Raw genomic sequence first — 16932 nt, 5'->3', positions numbered from 1 at the left:
TACAGCCCCACCGCCAAGACACTACACTTGGAGGACCATCATCCTTGGGCTACAAGGGATTGCCTAAGTAAGTAAACAGAGAATTCTGACAAAAATAAAGACTTTTTAAATGTAGAGGGCGGATATTGAAGTAAGAATAAAAGGGAAAAGACCTTAAGATTTTTATTATTTATGTTTATTATTATTATGTTTCTACATTTTCAGGGCAAATAACACTGTTCATAAAATGATCTTAAAAGCACTGAAAACAAGTTCAGAAGCAATTTTGAACATTTTAAGAACATTTTTCAGTAATACGTTAACCATTATACTTTTATCATCCAAGTTTAAAGAACGAGGCCTGTGTGATGGGCTTGGCTGTTTTAAGATGAGATTTTGAGTTGGCATTTTTTATACACACAAAAGAACGGGAGAACAGTCTCTCCGGAGAACGGGACATCTGAAAGTAGGCAGATCTGGTCTCCCGTATCAGCGTCGTAAAAGGCCACCCGGTTTGCAGCACAGTTCAGGCAGACTCGGATCCTCTTGGTCTTTTCACTCAGCAGGAAATCAGAGCTAGAAGGGAGACTGGGAACATAATAGCTGCCTTTCCACTTGCCCACGGCCCAGATCCCTTCCTCAGGACCAATGTTAACCGGGCCTTTTCTCCTGACAGACTCCTTGGTCACCCCCACAAACCAGTCTCCCTCCCCTTCCAAAGCAACTTCCCAGAAATGCCTGCCACTTGTGAACCTCTCCTGTCCCAACACATAAACTGGGTCACTGAATCTCACAGGACTGTCAAGCACGTCTTGATACGTGGCTTCGCATCTCACTTTTTTGCAATCCTCAGACAGGAAAAGCCAGCGACCCGCTGTGTCTGGATCCAGAGTGACATTTGCTGTTGGAGACAAAGACAGAGAGATGAAGGAAAGCAAAGAGAAGCAGGAGAGAGAATAACTGGTACAGGGAATATAACACAAAACACACATCTCTTAAACGCAACATTGCTCCATTCACAACAAAACATTATCCTTATAAAGACTACTTGCTGTGAAATCATTATCTCCAACATAAGAAGATTCAAGCGCTACTTGTGTGGGCTCTGTCTAGGAAACAGGATATAACTGCTCTTTGCTCAGAAAGAGAAGTTGGCCTTATTTTAGAGTTCGTATTTTGAGTATTATCTTACCTGCAAAATAGAGCTGCTGGAGTGAAAAGGTGTCTGGTTGTGAGACAAGAAACTCCCTCTTCTGCGCAACAATCATTTATTTTATTTATCATATCAGGAGCAAACCAAATAGTTGTATTTAAAAACAAAACAAAACAAAACAAAAAAGTTTGCAAACTTGGCATTCTGTTAAATGTCCTTTGACCAGTAGCTGGCCACTGGGAGTGCCTCTGGTGTTGCTATAAGAAGGTCCTCCACTGTGCATGTGGCAGGGCTCAAGTTGCATTGTAGTAGGTAGTCTGTGGTTTGCTCTTCTCCGCACTCACATGTCGTGGACTCCACTTTGTAGCCCCATTTCTTAAGGTTGGCTCTGCATCTCGTGATGCCAGAGCACAGTCTGTTCAGCACCTTCCAAGTCGCCCAGTCTTTTGTGTGCCCAGGGGGGAGTCTCTCATTTGGTATCAGCCATTGATTGAGGTTCTGGGTTTGAGCCTGCCACTTTTGGACTCTTGCTTGCTGAGGTGTTCCAGCAAGTGTCTCTGTAGTTCTTAGAAAACTATTTCTTGATTTAAGTCATTGGCGTGCTGGCCGATATCCAAACAGAGGATGGGCCTGTTCAACCTGGCAACCTCAGAACAGTTTGGGGATGATGATGCATTATGAAAAGAACTTATCATATGGGTTGAAAGACGAACATGACTCTCAGTTGCATCTACAATTTGTTGGAGCACCAATGGTTAAACCCTTGTGCTGTTGAACTGCTGACCTGAAGGTTGCCTGAACTGCTGACCTAAAGGTCAGCAGCTCAATCTGCAAGACGGAATGAGCTCCTGTTTGCCAGCTCCAGTTCCTGCCAACCTAGCAGTTTGAAAACATGTAATGTGTGAGTAGATAAATAGGTACTAGGGCTGGGCGGTTTCGTTCGTTAATTTTGTATATCGTTTTTTCCCGTTAATTTCCCATATACGAAATGATATCAAACTTTTTTCCAAACCCGGAAGTGTATTTTCAAAATCGAAACAGCATGCGCCAAATATTTTTGTATTTCCGTCCATTTCGGAAATACGTAAGATGCTTGCTGGGAGCTCTCCTCTCTCTCCTCTCCTTAGCCAGACAGAGCCTGAAAGAGGAGGAGGAGGAGAGGGCGGGGAAGGCGCCGGCTGAGCAAGCGAGCGAGAGGGCGAGCGACCCTCAGCGGGAAGGCGGCCCCGTCCCTCCTTCCTCACCTTTGCGGTGGGTGTGCTTCGGAGGAGCCAGGCCCGACTCGGCGGCAGCGCTTGAGGGCCCGCCAGAGTGAGTGCCTGCCTTCTCTCCTTTCCCTTCCTCTTTTCTTTCTTCTCCTTTCCCTCCTCTTGGTGGAGAGAGAGAGAGAGAGCGAGCCCGCAGGACTCAGGAGGGTGGGACGGAGCTGGGAGCAGCGAGGAGGCTCAGTCTGTTTGCCCTGTGGCTCTTTTTGGCAAGCATTTTCTGCCAAATATTTTTTTTATTATTAAAAAAAAATTAATAATTAAATTTAAAAAATATTGAAAAAATATTGGAAAAAAATTTCATTGATGCTTTGCGCATGTGCAACCGCGGGCGCCATCTTTACAAAACGTTTTGTAAATATTAACGAAATTTCGTAAATACCAAACTTTTTTTTATGGAAAATTTCGGATATATTTTTAAATACAAAACGCTGAGGCACCCTAAAAACGAAACGATATTAGAAACAAATTTTTCCGTTGTTACCCAGGCCTAATAGGTACCACTTTGGTGGGAAAAGGCAAAGAGACGCTCCAAGCAATCTTGCTAGCCACACAATCAGGAGATAACAATGCAGGCTCCTCAGCTTGAAAATGGAGGAAAGAAGCCTGTGCCTTTGTGTTTCTGTGTCTCATTGTATATAATTGTAAAGGCATGGAATGTTTGTCTATCTATGTAACATGCTGTATTCTGCTCTGAGTCCCCTAGGGGAGAAGGGTGGAATATAAATAAAAGTATTATTATTATTATTATTATTATTATTATTATTATTGAGTAAGTAAGTGTTATTGTTGATACCACATTCAAGCATCAATATCCCGCCTGTGAGTTTTATCCATCACTGGAAATTTACCTTTCTGAATCTCTAGTCCAGGGAACAAGGCATCTGGGAAAGCAAAGCAAAGAAAAACAAATATATATAAGACTAGGCTTCTGCATTTTTTCATTTCATGCTAGCACACTTGGTTTGCCTTTTCAAGTGTCAGAATATGTTCGGTTGGCTCTCCCCTTTTCTTCTGAATTGGGTTCTTTTGGGGGGTACCTCCAACTTAAAAAGATCGCAGGTTGCAGAGTGGGCCAGGTTGCAGAGTGAATGAATGGACCAATACTCACCTCAGTCTTGCTCCCATCATGATCTGTTCACATACACACACACACACACACACACACACACAATCCATAGCTTTTCCTCCCCCTCAAAGCAAGCCTTCCCTCCCTGCAAATCAAGGAAAGTCATAGTCCCATTCTGTTCTATGAGGGTTGAATGAAAAGTAATGCCTCCACCTTCGTAACTCCTCAACAGATGGTAGTACTGGTATGCGGCAGGTACTGGCTTGTTCAGTAAACTCTCCTCTACAGTTCCATTTTAGTGGAAAGCCTTAGCATTGAATGGTTGTGTTGTTAAAGTGCAAAGTATGGAATCCAGCACAGACGGTCAGTCAACGCGACTTAAGCAACATGCAGTCATTGAATTCTTGACAGCAGAAGGTGTCACCCCAATAGAGATTCATCAGAGAATGCAAGCTGATTATGGTGATTGTGTTGATGTGAGTTCTGTGCGTCATTGGGCGAGTAAGTTTAAAGATGTTGCGGTGGGAAAATCTGATTTGCGTGACAGAGAAAGAGTTGGACGTCCTGTGACAGCAACTACCGAGTTTCACAAGCAAAATGTTAACAGATTGATTCAGGATGATTGTCATATCACTCAGAGAGAAATTTAAAGCATAATCAGCATTTCACAAGAACGTTATTACTTTGCTTGGCCATCGGAAGATCTGTGTACGATGGGTACCCAGCATGAGAGAACTGTGAGGTGCTGGTTGCGGAAACAGAGTGTCGACTTTTTCCATGACAATTTCAGAAAACTTGGCAGAAATGTATCCAATTGTCTGGTGATTATATGGAATAGTGGTAGGTTTTTTTTTTTTGGTTTTTTTTTTTTTGTCGTGTCAGGAGCGTAGCTTCTGTTGTGAGAGAATTGGCCGTCTGCAAGGACGTTGCCCAGGGGACGCCCGGATGATTTGATGTTTTATCATCCTTGTGGGAGGTTTCTCTCATGTCCCCGCATGAGGAGCTGGAACTGATAGAGGGAGCTCATCCGCCTCTCCCCGGATTCGAACCTGCGATCTGTCAGTCTTCAGTCCTGCCAGCACAGGGGTTTAACCCATTGAGCCACTGGGGGCTCTGTGGTAGTTAAAGAGCACATTCTAAGGATTATTTCTGTGTTTGATTTATTAAAATATTCCCATCCAAACCCAAGTAACGAAGGTGGAGGCATTACTTTTCATTCAAGCCTCGTAAGTTGGTCAGACCTCACTTGGAGTCCAACTCTGGGCACCAAATCCAAGAAGCAAATGGAGAAGCTGGGATGTGTCCAGAGAAGGGCAACCAAAAGGATCAAAGGCTTGGAAACTATGAATCCCTCTGAGGAGCAATCTAAGCAGCTGGATATGTTTAGCCTGGAGAAGAGAAGGCTTAGAGGAAACCATTGTGATAGTGTCATCTTAGGGTTTCCATAGGTCAGAAACACCTTGAAGGCACACAGCAATCTCAATGGCACGAGACTGGTCTAGCTCGGAAGTTACAGATTACAGTCTACATGATCCTACAGTGGCTGTCTACAACAGGCAGGAAAAATAGCAGCTGCATCCACAATTCCTGTTGATTCCTGAGCAGAAAAACAGAGAGAGAGAAAAAGCAGAAAGCAGAGACAGCTCCCTCACCAGCTAATCTCAGTGAGTTAAACAGCATGGATCTATCATTTTGGCCACCAAAGAGAGAATTATAAATACTGGTGAAAGAAAAATGTAATCCCTGCACAAAATATTCTCATTTGCTCATGAAAGGCATACTTCACCTGCCTGCCTGTTTCATTTTACATGTGTATATATTGTTAATTTTGGGTTAACAGATTGCTGTAACATATTGAATTTTTCTTCTTCTTTTCCTCCATGGCTTAGAGACCTATCCTCATTATTTCCATTTTCTGCCTCTGATGCTGAAAGTTCAATTTCATTAAAGGAGCTATTCTTATAAAAGTAGGTAAACAAAATATGTGATATGTGTTTTTATGTGTCTTTACTACTGTTGTTATATTACCTGCCTGACCTTACCTCACAATTGTGTCACAGATCAAAACTCTACCTGGGCCCTTTGGGTGGGAAGAAAGGCAATGGTGTCTGGCCATGGAAAAATAGGCCCACTACTTCTGATTCAGGCTGTGAGGAGAGAAGTACACAAACCAGAGCTTTCCTGTGTTCCACTATGGGCCTTTAAGGAGATCTTGCAGACACACTTCTTTACCTTGGAACCGCATGGTGACAGTAAGTAGAAAATAGTGTAGATCACAAAACTCCCAGGTCTTCCATTTCAGCTCTGGAGAGAAAGCCACTGGCTCCTCACATTTTTTCTCCTTCTCAGACCTAGAAGGGAAAACCAAGGTAAAGCCACCACTGATCTAATCCAGAATCTTGGAGTGGAGCAAAAGAAGGGAAAATAATGGTTAAAGAAAACTCCAAAAGTTTCAGCAGCAGACATTGAGGAGAACATCAAGGTCTCAAGTACGGGCACAGCTGGCACACAAGTTTTGATTGTGCAAAGGCGCTCCTGGCCACAGGGTCAACGATGAATCCAGGAGCATCCCCAGACTACGAACCTGTGCCTTCAGAGGGAGTGCGACCCCATCTAACACAAGCTGTAATCCCATACCCAGATACGCCTTCCAACTAACCAGGATTGTATTAGGGAAGATAATGGGAAAAAATGATTGTATTGGGGAAGAGGTTGGGAAACAAGACTAACATACAAAGGACAAGAGAAAAGCAGGAGGAACACATGCCCTAGAGACTAGGATGCGGAGCAATGGCTTCAAACTACAGGAAAGGAGATTCCACCTGAACATTAGGAAGAACTTCCTGACTGTGAGTGCTGTTCAGCAGTGGAACTCTCTGCCCTGGAGTTGGTGGAGGCTCCTTCTATGGAGGCTTTTAAACAGAGGCTGGATGGCCATCTGTTGGCGGTGCTTTGAACATGATTGTCCTGCTTCTTGGCAGGGAGTAGGACTGGATGGCCCATAAGGTCTCTTCCAACTCAAGGATTCAAGGGTGGTGCTCATCTCCATTTTTAAGCCAAAGAGCCGGCGTTGTCTGGAGATGCCTCCAAGGTCATGTGGCCGGCATGACTGCATGGAGCATCGTTACCTTCCCATCAGAGCCATACCTATTGATCTACTCACCTTTGCATGTTTTTGAATTGCTAGGTTGGATGAAGCTGGAGCTAACAGCGGGAGCTCACCCCGCTCCCTGGATTTGAACTGCAGACCTTTCAGTCACCAAGTTCAGCAGCTCAGCGGTTTAACCCTCTGCACCACTGGGGGCCCCTACAAGCAAGCTTGGAACTTACTTGGAACTTACTAATGTATTCTTTATAATAATTAGGGGGCATTTGTTTATTACAGGTTTTAGGAAATAGTAGAATGCTATTAAAAGTAGATGGGTGATTACAGAACAGCAGAGAGAGGTATATTAGTCTTTCCATTAATTAGTTTTCTTCTTATTGTGTAGAGTAGACATATGCCCTTGTTTGTGTTAAGTAGACCTTTTAAAAAATACCAACATTGTAATATGTGTAAACATGCTTTTGTTTGCCTTCCTTTCTTTTTTTCTTTGAATGAAAATTATTTTACAGCAAAATGACTGGGATCAACTTACCAGTGCATAGCATCCCTCACATCCTAGAAGAGAGGAGAGAAACAGAAGAGGATGTCACTATTTATTTATTGTGTCAGAAGTGAATTAAGTTAAAAATCTGGCATTATACTAGCATCACGGCAAAACAGGGAGTATTGCAACCACACTCTGCAAAGGATTACATGCTCTAAAGGCCAACAGAAAAGAAAGGGGCAGTGAGAGCTCCCTGGTGTTTTCTTCCTTTGGCTTGACTAATGTCTCCATTCCTTGCCTCCACATTACACTCTCAAGTATGAATTCCTTTTTGATAATTCCTCCTCAGTCTCCTTCCTTACAAGAGAATCATGATAGTTGAAAGAGGCCACAAGGGCCATCCAGTTCAACCCACTTTTTGTTCATTCGATCAGTCGTTTCCGACTCTTTGTGACTTCATGGACCAGCCCACGCCAGAGCTCCCTGTCAACCATCACCACCCCCAGGCTCTTTCATGGTCAATCCAGTCACTTCAAGGATGCCATCCATCCATCTTGCCCTTGGTCAGCCCCTCTTCCTTTTTCCTTCCATTTCCCCCAGCATCATTGTCTTCTCTAAGCTTTCCTTTCTTCTCATGATGTGGCCAAAGCACTTCATCTTGGCCTCTACTATTCTTCCCTCCAATGAGCAACCCACTCCATACCATACAAGAAATCCCTTTTAAATAATTAGCAGAATATCAAAACATAGTTAAAATGCAACCATAAAGGCATGTACTAAAACATACATATTGAAGTACATGCAACAAAGTTAAAATACAAGAAACATAGAATGTGATTTAAAAGTCATTGTTAAAACTGACTGGATAAGCTTGCTGAAAGAAATAGGTCTTTAGTGTTGAAGTTTGTAATAAGCAGAAGCTTTACCACTGTTTCCAAACCAAAATATACCCTGCAGTATAGTAATGTGTCACTTAGATTTGTGTAATGAGTAACAGTAACTTTACTTCAGTTCAAAAGGTCAAACAGAGCAACAATATATACAACGGTCTCTCTGAACTCTTATAGAGAACAGATGAAATAAACAGTCCTTTTAAACAGTCTTTAAAATATGCTTCATGCATGATCCAGCTTCATGATCCAGCTTCAGAGAGTTGGCAGCCATTTCCTTCCTGGCTGTTTCCAGTCAACACTCTTTTCACTCTCGAGGGCGAAAGTAGCAGTTAAAACCGTTTGTCTCAGCAACAAGCCAGAAACAACAGCCAATCGGAACTCTGGTCCCTGGCATGCTCAGCCAATCAGCTGCCAACGTATAACTTTTTACAAATCCCTACATTTAGAGGTCTCTTAAATTTATTAGGCAGAAAAAATAAAATGCAAAGATACAGAATGGGGGACGCATGGCTCGAGAGTAGTACTTGTGAAATTGATCTTGGGAGTCCTTGTGGTCAGGAAGGTGAACATGAGCCATGTGATGCAGTGGGGGAAAAAACAATGGGATTTTGGCCTGCATGAATGGGAGTATAGTGTCTTGATCCAGGGATGTCAGGCTTCCCCTCTATTTTGCTTTGGTCAGACCACACCTGGAATACTGTGTCTAGTTCTGGGCACCACAATTGAAGGGAGACATTGACAAGCTGGAATGTGTGCAGAGGAGGGCAACTAAAATGATCAATGGTCTGGAGAACAAGCCCTATGAGGAGTGGCTTTAAGAGCTGGGCATGTTTAGCTTGAAGAAGAGAAGGCTGAGAGGAGACATGATGATGGCCATGTATAAATACGTGAGAGGAAGTCATAGGGAGGAGGGAGCAAGCTTGTTTTCTGCTGCCCTGGAGACAAGGATGATGGAAGCTCCTTCTTTGGAGGCTTTTAAGCAGAGGCTGGATGGCCATCTGTTGGGGATGCTTTGAATGCAATTTCCTGCTTCTTGGCAGGGGGTTGGACTGGATGACCCATGAGGTCTCATCCAACTCAATGATTCTATGATTCAACAGCTCATTTAGCCGTCAGAGCTCTTCTGGCAGGTTGTTCGAGAGTCTAGGAATAGCAAATGAAATAGTCCTTGGGTGACAGACACCAATTAGGTTCTTGCTTGTTGAAGTAAATGCCCCCCAGAAGACCTCTGTGTGCAGTGTGGATTGTACATGAGAAGGCAATCCTGTAGGCAACCTGGGCCCAAACCATGTAGGGTTTTCAAGGTCAACACCAACACTTTGTACTTTGCCTGGAAACGAATTGGCAGCCAGTAGTGTGACTTTAGGATAGATGTAATGTGCTCACTCCTGGGTGTTCCTGAAACCAATCTGGCTGCTGAATTTTGAACTAATTGGAGTTTCCAAACTTGGTAAAGCGGTTGCCCAATGTAATACTCATTGCAGAAGCACAACCTTGAAACTACCAGTGAGTGCATTACCATCTTTAGGTCCTCCAAATCTAGGCAGGAGCACTGTGCTGTCGCACACTGGGCCTGAAATAATGTCTGTTTACAGGACGTGCCTTCTGTATGCCCAACAGGACGCCGGGGTGCCTCAGCTGAAGGGCCCCTTAGATTTCCCAACACAAAGTTCTATTGAGGCTCAAAATAAGTTCAACAAAGTTCTTTATGTGGGCTTAAATCTTCAAACAAATGACTTAAACACTTTATAACCTTGGAAAACCGATAGCTTCCTCAATCTGCCATCAAGGGGCAGGCAACTGGCGGTAAACTGTTCCTTTCTTCCTTAGGGAAATGTTCTGACCCCTCCCTGGGCAATCTTTCTTTACCTTGCTGGCATGAGGCCCCTACTCCTGGCTCCAAGCTGCTTTATGGATAGCCCGAGTGGTCCCTTACTAGACAATGGTTGCTGTAGATCTGCCAAGCTGAAAGGTGTCCTTTAGTTTACTCCACAAAGGCTGTAGGAACTGTCCTGTTGCCTCAGCAAAGGCTTGACTGTATTCCCCCAGCAAAGCTGTGGGACTATCTCTTTACTTCCCCCAGCAGAGCTGTGAGAAGTGAAGCTTTTGTGCAGGTGGGAAAGAGAATCCCACACGTCCTGCTGTTAGGCTTCAAACAGTGAGACTGAACAAAAGTCCTCCTTTGCCTCCAAAACCCTGGGGAAAGGCTCTAACGGCTCTAAAGGCTCTAACGATGATTGCCACGTTGCTGGACCTATGACTGCAACCTGGGGAAGCCACCTACCTGATTGCAAAATGCATGGCTTAAATAAATTCATACAAACTAGCAGTGTAAGAAAAAGAAATTTAAATCTCCTGGCACTGCCGTGCCTGCACATGCACAGCTTTCCTATCAACCAAAGCAGATAGTAAGCCCTCCTGGCTGTCGCATCTGTGTGGGATGACATTTGGAGAGACGGATCTAGAAACCTCCCAAGCTGTGATCAGAGTTTTTCAGGGGGAGTGTAACCCCATTCAGGACTGGTTGACACACCTGAATTCTTGGATTAGGACCCTTGATAGCTAGTACCTCTGTTTTGTCTGGATTCAGTATTACTTTGTTCTTTCTCATCCAGTCCATTAGCTCCTCCAGGCATTCATTCAGAGGGGACACACTATCCTCAGCTGAGGCTGTTTTTGAAGGCATGGAGAAATACCTTTGTGTGTAATTTGTGTAATGACAGCCCTCAGAGAAGGCAAAAAATGAGAAGCTTAGACTTATATGTAAATAATTAGATCTATGTGTTGTGCAGTTTGATCTTTGAGCCCTGGCTGCACTACACTATGACTGTTACAAAAGGTTTTGTATCCAGATTTTCATAGGCAAAGAGTTTTGTTGGTAGGAACCAATCTTACCTGCAGAAATTCATCTGGTGGCCGCTGGTGTTCCTCCTTCATCTCCTGGATAAGATTTTTCAAAGAGAAGAATTTCTGGTCAACTATGGCCAAGTTTTCATCTCTTTTCCTTGAAATCTGATTCTTCAGCTCTTCCATCTCGGCCTGGAGATATTTCTCCCATTTTTCTAGATACTGGCGAATTTCTGTGATTTCTCCTAAGGTTTTTCCCACTTCTTCTACCTCTTTCTGCAGTAAACATATGGAAAAGGAAGGAAATGAGACTCAGGTTATGGTAGGGTTGCCTGAGTGAGAAAAAAAAGATTGCTGCTGCTTTAATAACTCTTCTTGCTATTATATATTTATTTACCATACTAGCCGTCCCCTGCCACGTATTGCTGTGGCCCAGTCTGTGTATATGTGTTTTGTGTGTGTACATATATATATGTGTGTGTGTGTATATATTTGTGTATATATGTATATATGTGGTTTTGCAAATGCATTGTAATGTATTTTTTATCTTTTGGCTATTGAAGTCTTTTCTGCTGTGTTTTTCAGTGTTTTCTTCGAGTGATGGTCACTCATTGGCCTTTTTTTTTGTCGTGTCAGAAGCGACCGCTCCTGTTGTGAGAGAATTGGCCGTCTGCAAGGACGTTGCCCAGGAGATGACCGGATGATTTGATGTTTTTATCATCCTTGTGGGAGGCTTCTCTCACGTCCCCGCATGAGGAACTGGAGCTAATAGAGGGAGCTCATCCGCCTCTCCACAGATTCGAACCTGCGACCTGTCAGTCTTCAGTCCTGTTGGCACAGGGCTTTAACCCACTGCGCCACTCGTTGGCCTGATAGGTGCCTGATTTGTGGCCTGATTTGTGTCCAAATCTGGTGTCAATTCATCCAGTGGTTTTTGAGTTATGTTAATCCCACAAACGAACATTAAATTTTTATTTATATAGATTTCTATCCTGCTCTATCTCACCCCGAAGGGGACTCAGAGTGGCTTACAGGTTTGGCAATATGCAATGCCACATTGCAAATGAAAATATACAGATACAACGTATTAAGCAGTAAAAACAGGTAAAACATATAAGTACAATTAAAAGAGGGTTGTTGTAGGTTTTTTCGGGCTATATGGCCATGTTCTAGAGGCATTCTCTCCTGATGTTTTGCCTGCATCTATGGCAAGCATCCTTAGAGGTAGTGAGATGCTTGACATAGATGGCCATATAGCCCGAAAAAACCTACAACAACCCAGTGATTCCGGCCATTAAAAAAGGCCTTCAACAATACAATTAAAAGTGTTAACATTATTATTATTTACTTTATTTATATTCTGCTCCATCTCCCCTAAGGGACTCAGGGCAAATTACAGAACACATACACAGCAAACATTCAATGCTGTTGAAACAGACAGACAGAGGTATGTTGTGTTGGCATCCAACTTCAGCTCCCTGGAGGTTGTGCTCAATTCCAGCCACTGGGGGCTGCTCTCACTCTATCCTCTATGACAGTGCTTCTCAACCTGGGGTCCCCAGATGTTTTTGGCCTCCAACTCCCAGAAATCGTAACAGCTAGTAAACTGGCTGGGATTTCTGGGAGTTGTAGGCCAAAAAAGATTGGGGACCCCAGGTTGAGAACCACTGCTCTATGACAAAGAGCCACCACAGACTTCTTCCTTCCTTTTGGTCCCTGGCATTTCTGATATTTCTGGTATTTTCTTCTATTGCCCAGTAAAATACCTCCCCTGCTTTAAGTGGTACCTAATTTCTTTACTTACAGCTCTCAAGCTTTTTTTGAACTGCTTAGGTGGACAGTAAGCTGGGCTGATAGTCGGGTGCTCACCCTGATCCAGGCTTTGAACTGGCAACCTTTCGATTGGTAAGATCCTATTGCTGTTGGTGATTCACCAGCTGTGCTAAAGCCCGGCCCTAGGTGTTAAAACATAGCATTCGTGCTGCTACATTTATGTCAATTCTGTTACACTACTCCCCAAATGCCTGGTTCCATAGCCAAGTTTTGACTTTTTTTCTTGAAAACCAGGAGGGAGGGGGCCAATCTAATACCACTGGGGAGGGAGTTCCATAGTCGAGGGGCCACCGTTGAGAAGGCCGTCTCTCGTCACACTTGTGAAGGAGATGGGACCAAGAGCAGCACCTCCCCAAGCAGATCTTAACGCTCTAACTGGTTCATAGGGGGAAATACGTTTGGATAGGTAAGTTGGGTCAGAACCATTTAGGTCTTTATAGGCTAAAGCCAGCACTTTGAATTGTGCTTGGTAGCGCAAGTGGAGCTGGCATAGCAGAGGGGTTGTATTATTGTGTTCCTTGAAGTCATTTCTGACTTATAGCAACCCTAAAAGGACTTATGGAAAGATATGGCCAGAAATGCACTCAGCTGTTAAAGATCTTGATTAAGGAGTAAGCATGCCAATGGCTTGAAAAAGTTACAAAGGGTGCTAAACTAACCTAGCTGCCTGGGGAAATCCTTTGTTGAGGTGATTAGCTGTCCCTGATTGTTTCACCTCTCAACAAAGGATTCCCCCAAGCAGTAAGACATCACACCTGGAACTGCCAGGCCATTAAATGTTAATCGAAGTGGCCTAGAAACATTCACATGTACCTCAAAAACAGACAAGAGTTTTTTCTCCCACCCTGGACATTCCACAAATATATAAACCCAATTTTCCTGGTTTCCAACAGACCTCACAACCTCTGAGGATGCCTACCCACAGATGAAGGTGAAATGTCAGGAGAGAATGCTTTCTGGAACATGGTCATACAGCCCAGAAAACTCACAGCAACCCAGGGATTCTGGCCATGAAAGCCTTCAACAATATATGGTCTGTCCATTGTCAGTCAAATAAATGGTTTGGATTATTATTGCTGCGTTTGCTGCTCAAATGCTTGGAGAGGTAGACTGAGGGGGAGGACCCTTTGCATCTCCACTGTGAGGCATTCTTCATTGCTTTAGCCTTTGCCTTCTTCTGCGGCTGTATTTCTTGCCAAGGTCAAGCAATGGATTTCTATAGCCAAATGAGTATTTATGAACCCTGGCCTCCAGAACTGTAGTGGTCAGGCCACTGCACCACGCAGCCATTAAAAAGACTGCCTTTGTTATATAAAACCTCCAGTGTTGATGCACCCTTGGTCTTTTTCATGATTTGTCTTCACACCATCCAAAGGTTTATATCAAAACAATGAATTGTTTTGGGAAATTAAGCTGACTGTGTGCCTTGATACACCTGTAGTTCATATTGCTTTCCACGTATTGGTTTAAGTCTTTCTTCCTTTCCTAATAACATTTCTACTTACAAGTACCCCCAAATACCTGGGAGTTACCCTGCTGGGCTGTTCTCTGACCTACAAGAAGCACTGCCTGAATATCAAGCAGAAGGTGGGTGCTAGAAACAATATCATACGAAAGCTGACTGGCACAACCTGGGGATCACAACCAGATACAGTGAAGACATCTGCCCTTGCACTTTGCTACTCTGCTGCTGAGTAAACATGCCCAGTGTGGAACACATCTCACCATGCTAAAACAGTAGATGTGGCTCTGAATGAGACATGCCACATTATCACGGGCTGTCTGCGCTCTACACCGCTGGAATAATTACACTGTCTAGCCAGTATTGCACCACCTGACATCCACCAGGAAGTAGCAGCAAATAATGAAAGGACCAAGGCAGTGACATCTCTGGCCCATCCCCTGTTCAGATATCACCCAGCATGCCAATGACTTAAATCAATAAATAGTTTTCTAAGATCTACAGAGATACTCGCAGGAACACCTCAGCAAGCAAGAGTCCAACAGTGGCAGGCTAAAACCCAGCACCTCAATAAGTGGCTGATACAAATGAGAGACTTCCTCCTGGGCACACAGAAGACTGACAACTTGGGAGGCGCTAAACAGCTGTGCTCTGGCACTACGAGATGCAGAGCCAACCTTAAGCAATGGGGCTACAAAGTGGAATCCACAACATTTGAGTGTGGAGAAGAGCAAACCATAGACCATTTAGTACACTGCAACCTGAGCCCTGCCACATGCACAATGGAGGACCTTCTTATAGTAACACCAGAGGCATTCCAAGTGGCCAGCGACTGATCAAAGGACATTTAATAGAATGCCAACTTTTTAAACTTTGCATTTTCTCAAATACATTGGTTCGCTCCTGATACAATAAATAAAATACTTACAAGTAGATATTGACATTCCTCTTCTGTCTGTGCTTTATATGTCAGAATATTGTCTTCCACCTTCTGCAGAAGATCCTGACAAATATCCACCGAACCCTGAAGAGCCACAAGGATTCGGGTTTGGTTGGAAGCGAAGGGGGGAAGAAAGAGAAAGAGCGAAGTTGAAAAAAATATGTTTCTATACTACCATCTATTTTTATACCATGGAGGAGTCTATGTCTTCATTCCTTTGGAGCCATGACAGAATTTACACTAAAACAAGTTAGAAGCTTTTCTTAACACTCAGTTTTGCTTTAAACTCAGATTGATTTGCAGTATGAGGAGTTTCATGGCCAGAATCACTGGGTTGCTGTGAGTTATCCAGGATGTGTGTCCATGTTCCAGAAGCATTTTCTCCTGATGTTTCGCCTGCACCTATGGCAGGCATCCTCAGAGATTGTGAGGTCTGTTTATATATCTGTGGAATGTTCAGGATGGGAGAAAGAATTTCTGTCTGTTTAAGGCAGGTGTGAATGTTGCAATTGGCCAGGAAACATCAGGAAAGACTGCTTCTGGAAAAACTCACAGCAACTCAAAGGAAACTATAGTTTACTATTACATAGAATCATAGAATCAAATCATAGAATCATTGAGTTGGAAGAGACCTCCTGGGCCATCCAGTCCAACCCCCTGCCAAGAAGCAGGGATATTGCATTCAAATCACTCCTGACAGATGGCCATCCAGCCTCTGTTTAAAAGCTTCCAAAGAAGGAGCCTCCACCACGCTCCGGGGCAGAGAGTTCCACTGCTGAACGGCTCTCACAGTCAGGAAGTTCTTCCTCATGTTCAGATGGAATCTCCTCTCTTGTAGTTTGAAGCCATTGTTCCGTGTCCTAGTCTCCAAGGAAGCAGAAAACAAGCTTGCTCCTTCCTCCCTGTGGCTTCCTCTCACATATTTATACATGGCTATCATATCTCCTCTCAGCCTTCTCTTCTTCAGGCTAAACATGCCCAGCTCCTTAAGCCACTCCTCATAGAGCTTGTTCTCCAGACCCTTGATCATTTTAGTTGCCCTCCTCCGGACACATTCCAACTTGTCAATATCTCTCTTGAATTGTGGTGCCCAGAATTGGACACAATATTCCAAGTACGGTCTAACCAAAGCAGAATAGAGGGGTAGCATGACTTCCCTAGATCTAGACACTATGCTCCTATTGATGCAGGCCAAAATCACATTGGCTTTTTTTGCTGCCACATCACCTTGTTGGCTCATGTTTAACTTGTTGTCCACGAGGACTCCAAGATCTTTTTCACACGTACTGCTCTCAAGCCAGGCATCCCCCATTCTGTATCTTGTACCCATGTACCCATTTCAATGTACCCACAAGAATTTCTAATATGAGTGACCCTTCAGAGAATTTTCCAAGAACTATCCACAGGAATGCTGCTCTTTCATCAATTTACATAATAGTTTTTAGTTGTGTTTATTTTTTTACCTTGATGTCTTCAGCAGCTTCCTCCATAGGAATCACTGTATGATTTCTGTGCTCCTTGGATCTGTCGCACACCACACAGATGGAGACATTGTCTTCTTTACAGAAAAGCTTCAGTGGCTCCTGGTGCTTCCCACAGACTCTCCCCTTGCCTGCTGCCCTCTTAGGCCCCTGAAAGCTGAGCTTCTTGGTTATTTCTACAATGTTGGCCAGTGGCCAGTTTGGCCTGAGGTTGCTTTTCAGCACTTCTTTCCTGCACTGAGGACAAGAGGTCTTCGTAATGCCCGACTTTTCCCAGCACTGGGTCACACAACCTCGGCAAAAGTTGTGCCCACATTCTACGGACACGGGATCCTTGAAATATTCCAGGCAAATAGAGCAAGTGGCTTCCTCACAGAAATCCTCCAAAGGGTCCCGAGCAGCAGCCATGTCTGTCTCAGA

The 16932-nt window shown here is 43.9% G+C and overlaps 1 protein-coding gene across 1 annotated transcript; it reads right to left on the bottom strand.

Annotated features, from left to right (window-relative positions):
* Nucleotides 1–196: 196 nt before the first annotated feature.
* Nucleotides 197–16932, bottom strand: LOC132765222 (E3 ubiquitin-protein ligase TRIM7-like). Its single transcript, XM_067463316.1, has 7 exons — nt 16495–16932; nt 15020–15115; nt 10845–11072; nt 7105–7127; nt 5699–5817; nt 3249–3281; nt 197–880 (listed from the first exon to the last, which is right to left on the bottom strand). The coding sequence occupies exons 1-7, from the start codon at nt 16918–16920 to the stop codon at nt 363–365; spliced, it is 1443 nt and encodes a 480-aa protein (XP_067319417.1). The 5' UTR covers nt 16921–16932; the 3' UTR covers nt 197–362.

The sequence above is a fragment of the Anolis sagrei genome, chromosome 2, assembly GCF_037176765.1.
Source record: "Anolis sagrei isolate rAnoSag1 chromosome 2, rAnoSag1.mat, whole genome shotgun sequence".
NCBI lineage: Eukaryota > Metazoa > Chordata > Lepidosauria > Squamata > Dactyloidae > Anolis > Anolis sagrei.
The sequence above is the reverse complement of the archived record's forward strand: the minus strand, read 5'-3'. Positions and strand labels throughout refer to the sequence as shown.